Source organism: Hypomesus nipponensis, chromosome 11 (assembly GCF_054491055.1).
Source record: "Hypomesus nipponensis isolate SF chromosome 11, ASM5449105v1, whole genome shotgun sequence".
Classification (NCBI taxonomy): domain Eukaryota; kingdom Metazoa; phylum Chordata; class Actinopteri; order Osmeriformes; family Osmeridae; genus Hypomesus; species Hypomesus nipponensis.
In genome coordinates, this window is record NC_140371.1 from 847,701 (window position 1) to 861,759 (window position 14,059).

Consider the following 14,059-nt stretch of genomic DNA (forward strand, 5'->3'; position numbering starts at 1 on the left):
GGCTGGACCCACGCTGATACCAGCTTTTACGTGGCTGCGACATCACACCACCCTTACTGTTATTGGGTGTGCCTGCCTTCGGCAAGGAAACAACCTTTGTTCTCTATCATATATATTTATTTATTATTGTTTATTTTCCCACCCCTAAGGATGCCTCAATATTTGGACTACATAGACAACCTAGGTGTCAAAAGTTTCGTCTTGGTAGTGTTTGAGTTGCTTGTATTTGTATTTACGTCCGTTGCACGGTTTAAGTAGAAATTATGTTTTTGTGGCGAAAAGTGAAGCTAACGGTGGCTAACTTGCTAGCCACAGTCACTTACGTCACAAAAACTTGCGTGACTATCTCTAGCAGAACATTAGTTTAGCAGCTTGTTAACTTCTGAGAGATGGCTAGGCTAACTGCTTTACTGCAAGGCAGCTGCAGAAACGCCACAAGCAAAGAGGCCAGGCTGATAACTATTTGCTCATTTTACTTTGTGATATGACACACAATTGTGATGTGTAATGTACAATATAAGGTAATATTATTAAGGAAGTACATCTACTTTCGGAAACAGTAGTCTACTATTTCACTGAAGCATTAACTCCATGACATTAGCCTCTGTTGCCCAGTCAACACATACTACAGCGGTCTTTGATGCACCTATTTTCAATCATTAAAATAAACATTCCTCACAAATACATTTTCGTTTTAGGATTTATTATGACATTAGATTACAAGTGAACAATTTGTGGGTGAAATTATGATTACCTGTGGTTTCAAACCAGTGTAGCTCACTGCAACGCTGTATCTTACGCGATACACTAATGTTGTAGCTACTGTAACAAAAACATCTCCACAGCTGTTTAGGAATTCAAACAGCGAAAGAACATCGGCACTTCCCTTGCTTACCTAAATCAAAAGTCTTTCAATAGGTGAAACTATCTGACTACTAACCTGAACTTCATTGCCACAGCCTAAACTTTGTCAATCTGTTCATGAAAACAATTAATTTGAGCCTAAACCGTACAACGGAACGTTAAATCGAATTCAACCAATGCTATTGCTACTAAGACGAACACAGCAGTCTAGTACTGTACTGTACCTAGTAGTACAATTTACCGGGGAAGCTTCTCCACACAGGGCTATATCGCATTTTGCCTTATTACTGACAATGATCGCTACCACTGAGCTTTTTATGAATGAGGGATTTTCCCCTAAATAAATGTCAAGCTTATTTACGTTTTGGGGGCATATTTTCAGTTAGCAGATGGCACTGTACTGTTTGAATTGCGATTCCACCTGAAAAATACTGCTGGTGACAACGTTGTTAGAACAGCTTGTTTCAAAGGGGGTTCAGCTTGTTTCATACCTTGTTTCAGACCCATCTGCAACCGACGCAAGCAAGCACACCCTACTATTTCCCCAGAAATTGTACCCTCTATACTTGTAACTGTTACTCACCCTTACTGTTATTGTAACTTTGTTAGGCTACTCACCTTTACTGTTATTCTAACTTTGTTAGGTTACTCACCCTTACTGTTACTGTAACTTTGTAACTCACCTTTACTGTTACTGCAACTTTGTAACTCACCTTTACTGTTACTGCAACTTTGTAACTCACCTTTACTGTTATTGTAACTTTGTAACTCACCCTTACTGTTACTGTAACTCACCCTTACTGTTACTGTAACTTTGAGTGTCTGGTAATCCAGAACTGACTGTGTGAGCACTGTGTGCTCTGTCTCAGCACTGATCCTTGCTGCTGGACTTCCTGTATAATACTTTTTTAAATAAAAGTGTTTGATAACGCTTATAAAAATGTTCATGTAAACTTAAAAAACATTTTACTTCCCCTGACGTGCTACTCAGGTCTGTATTCTTCTATGCTGGAGGAATGTTTTTTTTTATTTCTTTTAAATGAAATGTTTGTTAATTTTAGTTAATATGCAAGGTCAAAGAATGCAAATCAATGTTTTATCTGCTCCTGTTCACTTCTACTTCCTGTTCACTTAGAAAGTTTAAAAGCAATGCAGCCAGACAGCAGCCCCCCCCACACAGGCTGGATGAAATACTAGAAATATTTATGGTCAAATGAGCATTGGTGAAAGCCTGGAAAGTTTTAAAATGCTCAGCACAAGCTTGGCTGTAGTGATGCTCGAATATTGATATTTAATACCTTTTACAGCACTGTAGTTCAGATGTCTACAGTAGTTCAGATGTCTGCTGTAGTTCAGACACCATGTACTTACCTCTGGTGCACTCTTAGTGGCATAGAGCTTGCCTTTTTCTCTGACATCAGCGTCTATTAAAAATATCACACAGTATATTCTCCATAATAACGTTCTTCATACACTGAAATACACTCCCTTAATATTTTATTGGTTTATTGATTTAATTGTTCAAAACTATTTTTTATAATAAATTGTACTTTTACATCAATAAAGAATTGTCACATTTGAACATAAAATACAGTAAAAAAAGATCACAGGTCGACCTAGAGAAGGTGAAACTAGCAGGAGCTGAGATGGGTTCTAGATTTAGGTGATGCAGAATGACAGACAGGGTCACCTGGTTCCCTCTCGTCCAATCCCTCCCTCCCTCCCTCCCTCCCTCCCTCCCTCCCTCCCTCCCTCCCTCCCTCCCTCCCTCCCTCCCTCCCTCCCTCCCTCCCTCCCTCCCTCCCTCCCTCCCTCCCTCCCTCCCTCCCTCCCTCCCTCCCTCTCTGCCTGCCTGCCTGCCTGCCTGCCTGCCTGCCTGCCTGCCTGCCTGCCTGCCTGCCTGCCTGCCTGCCTGTCTGCCTCCCTCCCTGTCTGCCTGTCTGTCTGCCTGCCTGCCTGCCTGCCTCCCTCCCTGTCTGCCTGTCTGTCTGCCTGCCTGTCTGCCTGTCTGCCTGTCTGTCTGTCTGCCTGTCTGTCTCTCCCTCTGTATCTCTTTCTCTCTCACAGACACACACACACACACACACACACACACACACACACACACACACACAGTAGGTATCCACTTGGTACCACTTGCGAAGATAAATCATTATCACCATCATCATCATCCCCTTCATCATCATAGTCATAATTAACATCATCCCCATCACCCTCATCATCTCTATCAGTTATACTTAACATCATCCCCATCATAGTTATATTTAACACCACCATCATCTCCATTAGTTATATTTAACACCACCATCATCTCCATTAGTTATATTTAACACCACCATCATCTCCATTAGTTATATTTAACACCACCATCATCTCCATTAGTTATATTTAACACCACCATCATCTCCATTAGTTATATTTAACACCACCATCATCTCCATTAGTTATATTTAACACCACCATCATCTCCATTAGTTATATTTGACACCACCATCAGGAGGGGTCCAGACTGCAGGGCTCAGTATGAGGTGGAGGCAGTGACTCCATCAGCGCCTGGAAAACAGGGGCCATCTCACACGTCTGTCTTTGGCCACAACACGCTTAGCACACGCTTAGGCAGGCTTAGGGCAGGCTTAGAACAAGGTAGGCTAGTACTGGGTCAGGTTTCATGTTAGCTCAGTATAAAAACTAAACATCCTAGCATGTAGAATGGAGGAGGAGTCAAAAAGACCCAACTAAAAAGTTATTGGCAGATGTCGTCATAAAACCTTATATCAAGCAACACTTAGAACATTTAATTGTATTTTTTGTTTGATTTTTTAAATGTTTGTTTAAAAAAAAAGAGGTTTTTGGGGGAGCAGAGAGGCTGTAACCCGAGCAGAGAGAAGCACAGAGAGATGAGGGGCATGGTGGAGGACTGGATCCTGATGGTTCCAGAACTCAGACCCCCAGATCAGCCCTGGTCCTGGAGCCTGGCTCAGCTGGAGCCTGGGTGCACATCTGTCCTTCCAGCACCAGGGAGGAGGGTCCAGGGAGCAGGTCCAGGGAGCAGGGAGCAGGTCCAGGGAGCAGGTCCAGGGAGCAGTACCAGGGAGCAGGTCCAGGGAGCAGGTCCAAGGAGCAGGTCCAGGGAGCAGGGAGCAGTACCAGGGAGCAGGGTCCAGGGAGCAGGTCCAGGGAGCAGGTCCAGGGAGCAGGGAGCAGGTCCAGGGAGCAGGGTCCAGGGAGCAGGTCCAGGGAGCAGGGTCCAGGGAGCAGGTCCAGGGAGCAGGGTCCAGGGAGCAGTCCAGGGAGCAGGTCCAGGGAGCAGGTCCAGGGAGCAGGGTCCAGGGAGCAAGAGCAGTACCAGGGAGCAGGGTCCAGGGAGCAGGGTCCAGGGACTCTCTGTTGCTGGAGAGGAAAAGTGTAAATACTCCAGTAGAGTCAGCTTGTGTCTCTTTGTTATTCTCTTCTCCTCCTCCTCTTCAAATCCCATCACCTCCCCTCCCCCCTCCTCCCTCATCTCCTCTGTGCTTCTGCCGTCCTCTGCCAGGTTTCTGTGTTTACTTGTTGATGCTGCTGTTCTAGACAAGGTCCCGGGTACACAAACACTGTCAGTTAACACACAGACTGACATATAGGGAGTTTCCCTCAAAATGTCTTCTCCTCCCTTCTCTCCAGAGGAGAGAGAGAGAGAGAGAGAGAGAGAGAGAGAGAGAGAGAGAGAGAGAGAGAGAGAGAGAAATGGAAGGAGAGAGACAGAGAGATGGCACTGTTTAGGGGCAGTGAGTCAGTGGAGGGAGTCATGCTGTCTCTGCTCCTCAAACGTCTTGTGACAAGACCTCCATGTGCTATCCCACAATCCTCTGTGTTCTCGTACAACCACACAGGAAGTTGTCCCTCCAGATCTTCAGTGTTGCAAAGTCCCGCCGATCCTCAGGTCCCAAATGAAGACTAAATATAGTTGAGTTCAGTTAGAAGTTCCTGTACAGGCGTGTCCTCGCACCTGTCTCTGCAGCAGAGTCCAGAGACGAGGAGCAGCCAATCACACGTAGTATTCCTTGTCTTTGTTCTTCTTGCCCTTCCCCCCCGTCTTGGCGGCCATGTTGGCCGGCTTCTCCTTCAGTGCAGCGCCGTTGGCCTGGGCAGAGTTGCTGATGTAGTTGCGGCTCTCGTCCACCTGGTAGGAGCCCTCGTCGCGGTTGCGGTACTTGTACATGGCGTAGAGCAGGATGAGGATGCAGAGGGCGGCCGCTGCCACGATGCCCACCACCATGCCTGTGGTGCTGCTGCTCTCCCGGAACACCTCTGAGGGCCCAGGATACTCCTTGGGGGGGGCACCTGTGGGGCTGGCTGTGGGGGGAAGACGACATTCAGTTGAATCACTGGTAGAAAACACAACAAACAATAATGTTGATTAAAGAAGCACCGCTGTCTCTCCACACACACACACACACACACACACTCACTCACTCACTCACACACCAGAGCTGCCAACATTGTGTTTTTGAAAGTAGTAGCAAGCCAAGCGGAGCGAGAAATAAACAAAAATGGCAAATTTGAAAAACAAATAGTAGTCAATGTGCAAGCTGCCAATTGTATTAAAGAATTCCTCATCAACAGCGGGAATCCTTAAACCTACAAAACAGCATAGCATCCTGTTAAAAGTAGTGACGGCATTTAAAAAATTAAGTATGGCTGATCATATTGGTTCTTTGTCGACGCAAGGGACGAATCATAAGACAGCTTGTATGTGAGCTTTACAGCTGTTTGGATGTCAACACATGCACGTGGCTGCCTGCTAAAAGAATGACATCCATTTGTTGGGTGATGCGTGGGATATTCAAATCAAGCATAGCAGCGTAATTGGGGCCTGGAAATCGTTTCTGCTACGTCAAAATCGCCAGAAATGTTGGCAGCTCTACACACACAGTCAGTCAGTCAGTCCGTCAGTCAGTCCGTCAGACACACACACACAGTCAGTCAGTCCGTCAGACACACACACAGTCAGTCAGTCAGTCCGTCAGACACACACACACAGTCACACACGGCAGACACACACACAGTCAGTCAGTCCGTCAGACACACACACACAGTCAGTCAGTCCGTCAGACACACACACACAGTCAGTCAGTCCGTCAGACACACACACACAGTCAGTCAGTCCGTCAGACACACACACACAGTCAGTCAGTCCGTCAGACACACACACACAGTCAGTCAGTCCGTCAGACACACACATACAGTCAGTCAGTCCGTCAGACACACACACACAGTCAGTCAGTCAGTCCGTCAGACACACACACACAGTCAGTCAGTCAGTCCGTCAGACACACACACACAGTCAGTCAGTCAGTCCGTCAGACACACACACACAGTCAGTCAGTCCGTCAGACACACACACAGTCAGTCAGTCAGTCCGTCAGACACACACACACAGTCAGTCAGTCCGTCAGACACACACACACAGTCAGTCAGTCCGTCAGACACACACACACAGTCAGTCAGTCCGTCAGACACACACACAGTCAGTCAGTCAGTCCGTCAGACACACACACAGTCAGTCAGTCAGTCCGTCAGACACACACACAGTCAGTCAGTCAGTCCGTCAGACACACACACAGTCAGTCAGTCAGTCCGTCAGACACACACACAGTCAGTCAGTCAGTCCGTCAGACACACACACAGTCAGTCAGTCAGTCCGTCAGACACACACACAGTCAGTCAGTCAGTCCGTCAGACACACACACAGTCAGTCAGTCAGTCCGTCAGACACACACACACAGTCAGTCAGTCCGTCAGACACACACACACAGTCAGTCAGTCCGTCAGACACACACACACAGTCAGTCAGTCCGTCAGACACACACACAGTCAGTCAGTCAGTCCGTCAGACACACACACAGTCAGTCAGTCAGTCCGTCAGACACACACACAGTCAGTCAGTCAGTCCGTCAGACACACACACAGTCAGTCAGTCAGTCCGTCAGACACACACACACAGTCAGTCAGTCAGTCCGTCAGACACACACACACAGTCAGTCAGTCAGTCCGTCAGACACACACACACAGTCAGTCAGTCCGTCAGACACACACACACAGTCGGTCAGTCCGTCAGACACACACACACAGTCAGTCAGTCAGTCCGTCAGACACACACACACAGTCACACACGGCAGACAGCAGGACGTGACATGCCAAAATCACACAACCCACACAGTGTACACAGAGCTGCAGAGAGCTACAGAGAGCTGCAGAGAGCTGCAGAGAGCTGCAGAGAGCTGCAGAGAGCTGCAGAGAGCTGCAGAGAGCTGCAGAGAGCTGCAGAGAGCTGCAGAGAGCTGCAGAGCTGCAGAGAGCTGCAGAGCTGCAGAGAGCTGCAGAGAGCTGCAGAGAGCTGCAGAGAGCTGCAGAGAGCTGCAGAGAGCTGCAGAGAGCTGCAGAGCTGACCAGGCTCTCTCAGAACAGGGATGTGGGCAGCTCAGCCGTACATTGTACAGCTCAACATCATGACATCATGGGGTTGTACGTTCAAACCTCCCCATGAACGATGTTCTGGATGAAAGCATCTTCTACATGAACAGATTATTATCATGACAGCCAGTTAATAGCAGGGCACATTGACGACAGACTGGCTCAACTGAGTAGAGCTCTGATATAACCCAGTCTCTTTTATGTTAGAGTGCCACCCAGATTACTTTCACACTGCCTCCCCTTTGCCTCTCTCCCCTACTCTATCCCCTCTTCTGCTCTGCCTCACCCCTCCTCCCCTCAGCCTCTCTCCCCTCCTCTATCCCCTCTTCTGCTCTGCCTCACCCCTCCTCCCCTCAGCCTCTCTCCTCTCCCCATCTCTCCTCTCCCTCCCCCGTCTTCTCCTGTGCCTGACCCCTCCTCTCTCCCCTCCTTCCCCTCTGCCTCTTCCTTTCTCTCTTCCCTATCCTCGTCTCCTCTGCCTCACCCCTCCCCTCCCCAAACATGCTAACAAAGCTAGTGCCACCAAGCTAGCAGTGTGGTCATGGCTAACCACGCTAACAAAGCTAGCAGTGCTGTCATGGCTAGCTGCGCTAACAAAACTAGTGCCAGCAAAGCTAGCTGTAGCCAAGGACATAGAGGAAAAGAGTGAGCTGAAGGGGGACAGAGTGTGACTGAGCGTTGCAACAGATTAGCTTTAGCCGTGACAAGACCACTTATCCTCTGAGACAGGTGTGAAGAAAGCTCTCCCCCTCCAGGCACAAGCTACTGACAACAGCCCCCCTCACCTCCCCCCTGCTAACACTGGCTGCAGCGGTTCACAGCTAGCTGCTTTTCTAAGGACTGTTCTTCACACAGGGTCACATAATCCAGAACACAGATAACACATGTTGGCTGGTTGAACAAGGACAGGAGAAGGAGAGAGAGAGGGAAAGAGAGAGAGACACAGGGGGTGAAGAGAAGCAGAGAGTCACACATCCTTCCCCTGACCTTCTTTGTCTGTGCATGTCTCACCTGTCTCCCCCAGCATGACCCCCACCTCCCCCAGGCCTCTGTCTGACAGCAGCCCCCTTTACCTGTCAAGCCCTGTTCCTCTCTCTCTAACTCCCACCCTCCCTCTTTACATCTCCCTTTGTGTACCTCCTTCCCTCTCTACCTCCCAGCCTTCCTAGCTACCTTCCCTACGTTCCCCACCCACGTTCCTCCCTTCTCCCCTCCCAGCAGGGTTATCTGGAGGGTGTCATGTTTCTTCACCAGTGTCCCAGCATGCACCTGGCTGTGTGTCGTCCAGACGGCCATCACAGATCAGGGGGAGGGGCCACATAAATGGCAGAGAGAGAAATGGGGCCTGAAACAAGAGTTTAAAATGATGGCCGCTCTCATAAAGTCTACTCAAGCGTACCCAGGGGTGAAATTAGATGGAGAGAGAATGACCTCAAAGTGGCGACTGCCTTTATAGTCAAGCAGCAGGGGGGGTTCCTGTCCCCTGCAGAACAGCCTACAGCCTGGCTGCTCAAGGGACAGAGAGGAGGGAGGGGGGAGGAGAGAAGGAACAGCCTGGCTGCTCTCACCTGGTGGCTGGGGGGACAGGGAGGGGGGAGGAGAGAAGGAACAGCCTGGCTGCTCTCACCTGGTGGCTGGGGGGACAGGGAGGAGGGAGGAGAGAAGGAACAGCCTGGCTGCTCTCACCTGGTGGCTGGGGGGACAGGGAGGAGGGAGGAGAGAAGGAACAGCCTGGCTGCTCTCACCTGGTGGCTGGGGGGACAGGGAGGAGGGAGGAGAGAAGGAACAGCCTGGCTGCTCTCACCTGGTGGCTGGGGGGACAGGGAGGAGGGAGGAGAGAAGGAACAGCCTGGCTGCTCTCACCTGGTGGCTGGGGGGACAGGGAGGGGGAGGGGGGAGGAGAGGAGAGGGAAAGAGGGGAGAAGAGAAGACGGAGTGGAGAGGGAGAAGGAAGGGAGAACTAAGGTGCTTGATACAGGATGGAGAGACTAGGAAGAGATGAGATGTGAGGAAAGAGACAAGCTCCATTTCTCTCTCTCTCGTTCTCTCTACTTCTGCTACTGCGAATTAGAGATTGTGCTCTGGTTGATTCTACCTGTCTGTTTGTACCCTCTCACCCGCCCCCAGTACCAGTCTCCAGGGAGGTGGAGGGATGCTCCCAGCCTGGACAGGATCATGTGTTTGGGCTTTGCATTGAGGTAGGGGAGGGGGGGGAGGGCGGGGGACATGGGAGGGGTAGTACACTACACCTGGTTCATTACTGTCTCCTAGTACACTACACCTGGTTCATTACTGTCTCCTAGTACACTACACCTGGTTCATTACTGTCTCCTACTACACTACACCTGGTTCATTACTGTCTCCTAGTACACTACACCTGGTTCATAACTGTCTCCTAGTACACTACACCTGGTTCATTACTGTCTCCTAGTACACTACACCTGGTTCAGTACTGTCTCCTAGTACACTACACCTGGTTCATAACTGTCTCCTAGTACACTACACCTGGTTCATAACTGTCTCCTAGTACACTACACCTGGTTCATTACTGTCTCCTAGTACACTACACCTGGTTCATTACTGTCTCCTAGTACACTACACCTGGTTCATTACTGTCTCCTAGTACACTACACCTGGTTCAGTACTGTCTCCTAGTACACTACACCTGGTTCATAACTGTCTCCTAGTACACTACACCTGGTTCATAACTGTCTCCTAGTACACTACACCTGGTTCATTACTGTCTCCTAGTACACTACACCTGGTTCATTACTGTCTCCTAGTACACTACACCTAGTTCAGTACTGTCTCCTAGTACACTACACCTGGTTCATAACTGTCTCCTAGTACACTACACCTGGTTCATTACTGTCTCCTAGTACACTACACCTAGTTCAGTACTGTCTCCTAGTACACTACACCTGGTTCATAACTGTCTCCTAGTACACTACACCTGGTTCATAACTGTCTCCTAGTACACTACACCTGGTTCATTACTGTCTCCTAGTACACTACACCTAGTTCAGTACTGTCTCCTAGTACACTACACCTGGTTCATTACTGTCTCCTAGTACACTACACCTGGTTCATGACTGTCTCCTAGTACACTACACCTGGTTCATTACTGTCTCCTAGTACACTACACCTAGTTCATTACTGTCTCCTAGTACACTACACCTGGTTCAGTACTGTCTCCTAGTACACTACACCTGGTTCATTACTGTCTCCTAGTACACTACACCTGGTTCAGTACTGTCTCCTAGTACACTACACCTGGTTCATTACTGTCTCCTAGTACACTACACCTAGTTCATTACTGTCTCCTAGTACACTACACCTAGTTCAGTACTGTCTCCTGCACTATTGTCCTCTTGAGGGTAAAATCAAAGCAGACATAAGGGTTGAAACATGTTTGAGTGTTAGGGCTGTGACATTTCTGGTTCATGTGGCTGTACAGCTGTACTCTGTGTGTGTGTGTGTGTTTGTGCGTGCGTGCGTGTACAGCTGTACTCTGTGTGTGTGTGTTTGTGCGTGCGTGTGTGTCGTTTTATATGAGTGCCAGGCTTAGTTGGCTAGCTCACTGACACAGTGCTGTAATCCCACTAGATTACAGTTGCACTAGCTGCTCATAATCTTCCTTCATCTGCAGTTGTCAACTCTTCAGTCTCAGGTTCAACGGAAAGACAGGTTGGCAGACAGACAGGTGAGCAGAAAGACAGGTTGGCAGACAGACAGGTTGGCAGACAGACAGACAGGATGGCGGACAGGCATAATAGGATGATAGCAGACAGACAGGTTAGCAGACAGACAGACAGACAGACAGACTAGCAGACAGACAGGTTTACAGTAACATCTAGCAGCCTGCTCTCGTTCATTAACACACTGTCCAGCTGTAATGTGGAGGCATTACTTCCACTGCTGGCAAACTGACAGGGAAGCTGAAGGGTGTTTGTGTGCAGTGTGTGTGTGTGAGTGAGAGTGTGTGTGTGTGGGTTTGGCTTGGGGAAGGCAGATGGAAGGCTGGAGGAAGGCAGAGGGGAGGTGTGTACTCACACACTCACATGCTGCACACACACACACAGTTCCAGTCTAACCACACACACAGTTCCAGTCTAACCACACACACAGTTCCAGTCTAACGTAATAATATGTTCATTTATCCTAAGCGACGTACAGACAGGACCTCTGTCAGACACTCCAGCCACTGAGCTGGACTGATCCCAACATCTACATCCTGCTTCTGACACAGACACACACTGCCCACACACACACATTCTAACAAACTGTACGTTCATGCACACATACTGTACACAAACATACTCAAACACTGTACACACACATTCTCACATACAATACTAGGTATGCAACCAGCAGGCCTGGGTCTAGCCCACAATAGTAGGCGGGGATAATATGACATTTTGGGGGCCAAAGAAATGTTAGTTCAGGGGAATCCTGCCCTGGATAATCATTTTAAAATTTGAGCAGTTTAAAGCTTCAATTTGGTGCAAAACTGACAAGATATACAAATGTGAAAAATTATGCAAAGACAATCATTTTTCACGTGATCTGCATCGGCTCAGAAAAAGGAAACAGAAAGGATTTGTTTACCTCATTCTCTTTCGTGTGACTGCAAGGTGAAGTAAGACGTGAATGATGTTTGTTCATAAGTGATATTTATATGTTTTATTATTTGTAACTTAAATGTGCGGTCCTCCATGCAAACTCTGACCCTCCCGTAGGCCTACGCACATTTTGAAAACAGTTGGAATTGGCGACGCAGATGACCGTACTGTAGTCAGACTGGAAAAAGTCAATGTATTTCATTTTCCTCACACCAGTTTTTTTCACTACATTTCATCATTATCATGAAGATTACATCCAACAGTTTTATTTGCGCTTGTACTGAGTGATAGGCTAATTGTTCCATAAACATCTTATACAATCCAACTCAAATTTTAAATTGAAATTCAGCCCTGTCTGTCTCACCATCAGATCGTCCACTACGGGAGTAGAGGAGGGGGAGATGCCCCAACTGCATGGAATACAGGATAACATCACATATTCTCCCTTTACAGAACTGACAAAAAAACACTGAGTAGCCTATAGACCAATTATGTGTTTGTAAACATTCGGGATGCGCTCGCAATGTGGCTGCAGAAAACCGGGAAAGCATTTTAAATGGCAAAAGGACCACACGGATTATACAAATAGTTAGATTTAAAAAGACCAAAAAAGGTCGAGGAGAACAGCCTTTAACCCTTGTGCTGCCTTCGGGTCACATGACCAAAAGGTTCATAACGAACCATCGTTGTGTTTACCCAATTTTACCCAATACAAAAGCAAATTAAAATAATTTTATTTTAACCTTCGCAATGTGGGGGGTCTGAGACAGCCCAACGGTTAAAAGAAAATGCTTCATTTTGTTTTTGTATGCGGTAAAGTTGTTGCAAACAATGGTGGGTCGCAATGACTGATGGGTCAGAATGACCCGAAGAGAACACAAGGGTTAAGAGAGAAAGCAATTACCTATTAATCTGTCGCAACAGAATTTTTATTTGGGTCACGAAAGTCTTGAAACTTGAGTGAGAATGTCGCCAGGTAGAGACTGCATAGTCGAGTGGCAACCATGTCTTCACGTCATGTCACAAAGTTCAAAATTTTACTGTTTTACAGTCAATTCTACATCTAAAAAGTCGAGCAGGGCAGCTTTCAAGAGATATGGGAATTCTGCTTTTAGCCAGCTGGTCCGATTATTTTTCTGATTTGTTTAAACTGGCAATCTGAGTGAGACTGCATCCCAGTTACACTGTTTTGACGTTAGCCTCAGTCAGACTCCCTCACTGGCAGTGTGCATAATGTTGTATTTCACTCCATTCTACACCAGAAATGTCAGGGAGGAATGCCTAATGTAGATACGAACCTGATGAAGATAGCCAGCATCTCAGATTTTTTTAACCAAGCCTGTTTCATTCGTCATTTGCCTGAGAAAGCGACCTCCGTTAGCCAGGCTAGTTTTGCCCGATCACTTGGTCAGGCTATTTAAGGGTATTGGGGTCAAGTGACTTTTGTGCATAGACAAATGAAACGTAAATGTATTTGTCCAAAGGCCAAGAGCCTCAAAAAGTTAATATCAAGCCCTGCAATCCAGTGGCCAGAGATATATGATGAACTGAACGACACCAAGTGTAATAGACCGGGGAGAACTGTTCATAACAAAAACTGGCATGAAGAAACGTGTGTTTACGGATACGCTTTTGTTTTCAAATTGTTACCTCTCATAGTTTTTTTATTTATTGGTGATCCTGCTGCTGTGGCCACCAAATAGGCCTAATGTGTTTTTTCGCTCCTCCACCTCGACTACAGGTAGTTTAATGTCAGTGTCTGAGAAGGTGCGCCTTTTCGTTCTTTCTCTCCTGATGCCATGATTCAACGTAACGTCAGGGCCAGCCTTAGCCCATTTGGCGCTCTAGGCGAGCTTCACTTGTGGCGCCGGCCACGCCCTGTTCAACGGTGATGGGAAGTTCGGATCATTTTACTGATTCGGTTCTTTGAATCTCGTTCAGTAAAATGAACATTTTTGGGGGGAGTATTCATTCATTTCAACGGGGGGCGATTTATTTTTTGAATTTCAGAATATTGGTTGGAGATATTAAAGGGGGCGACCAAAAAAACTGCCCAGCAAAAAACAACTGGTGCATTTTTTTTGCACCCCCCTCTAAGTGGCGCCCTAGGCGACCGTCTA

At 47.6% G+C, this 14,059-nt stretch overlaps 1 protein-coding gene across 1 annotated transcript in view; it reads right to left on the reverse strand.

Moving 5' to 3' along the window:
* Positions 1-2,721: 2,721 nt before the first annotated feature.
* Positions 2,722-14,059, reverse strand: part of LOC146267632 (neurexin-1a-like) — a 195,087-nt gene continuing 183,749 nt past the window's right edge. The window contains exon 22 of the mRNA XM_084709264.1: positions 2,722-5,196. Coding sequence (XP_084565390.1) covers positions 4,889-5,196 — 308 coding nt within the window. The 3' untranslated portion in view covers positions 2,722-4,888. The remainder of the gene's footprint in view (positions 5,197-14,059) is intronic.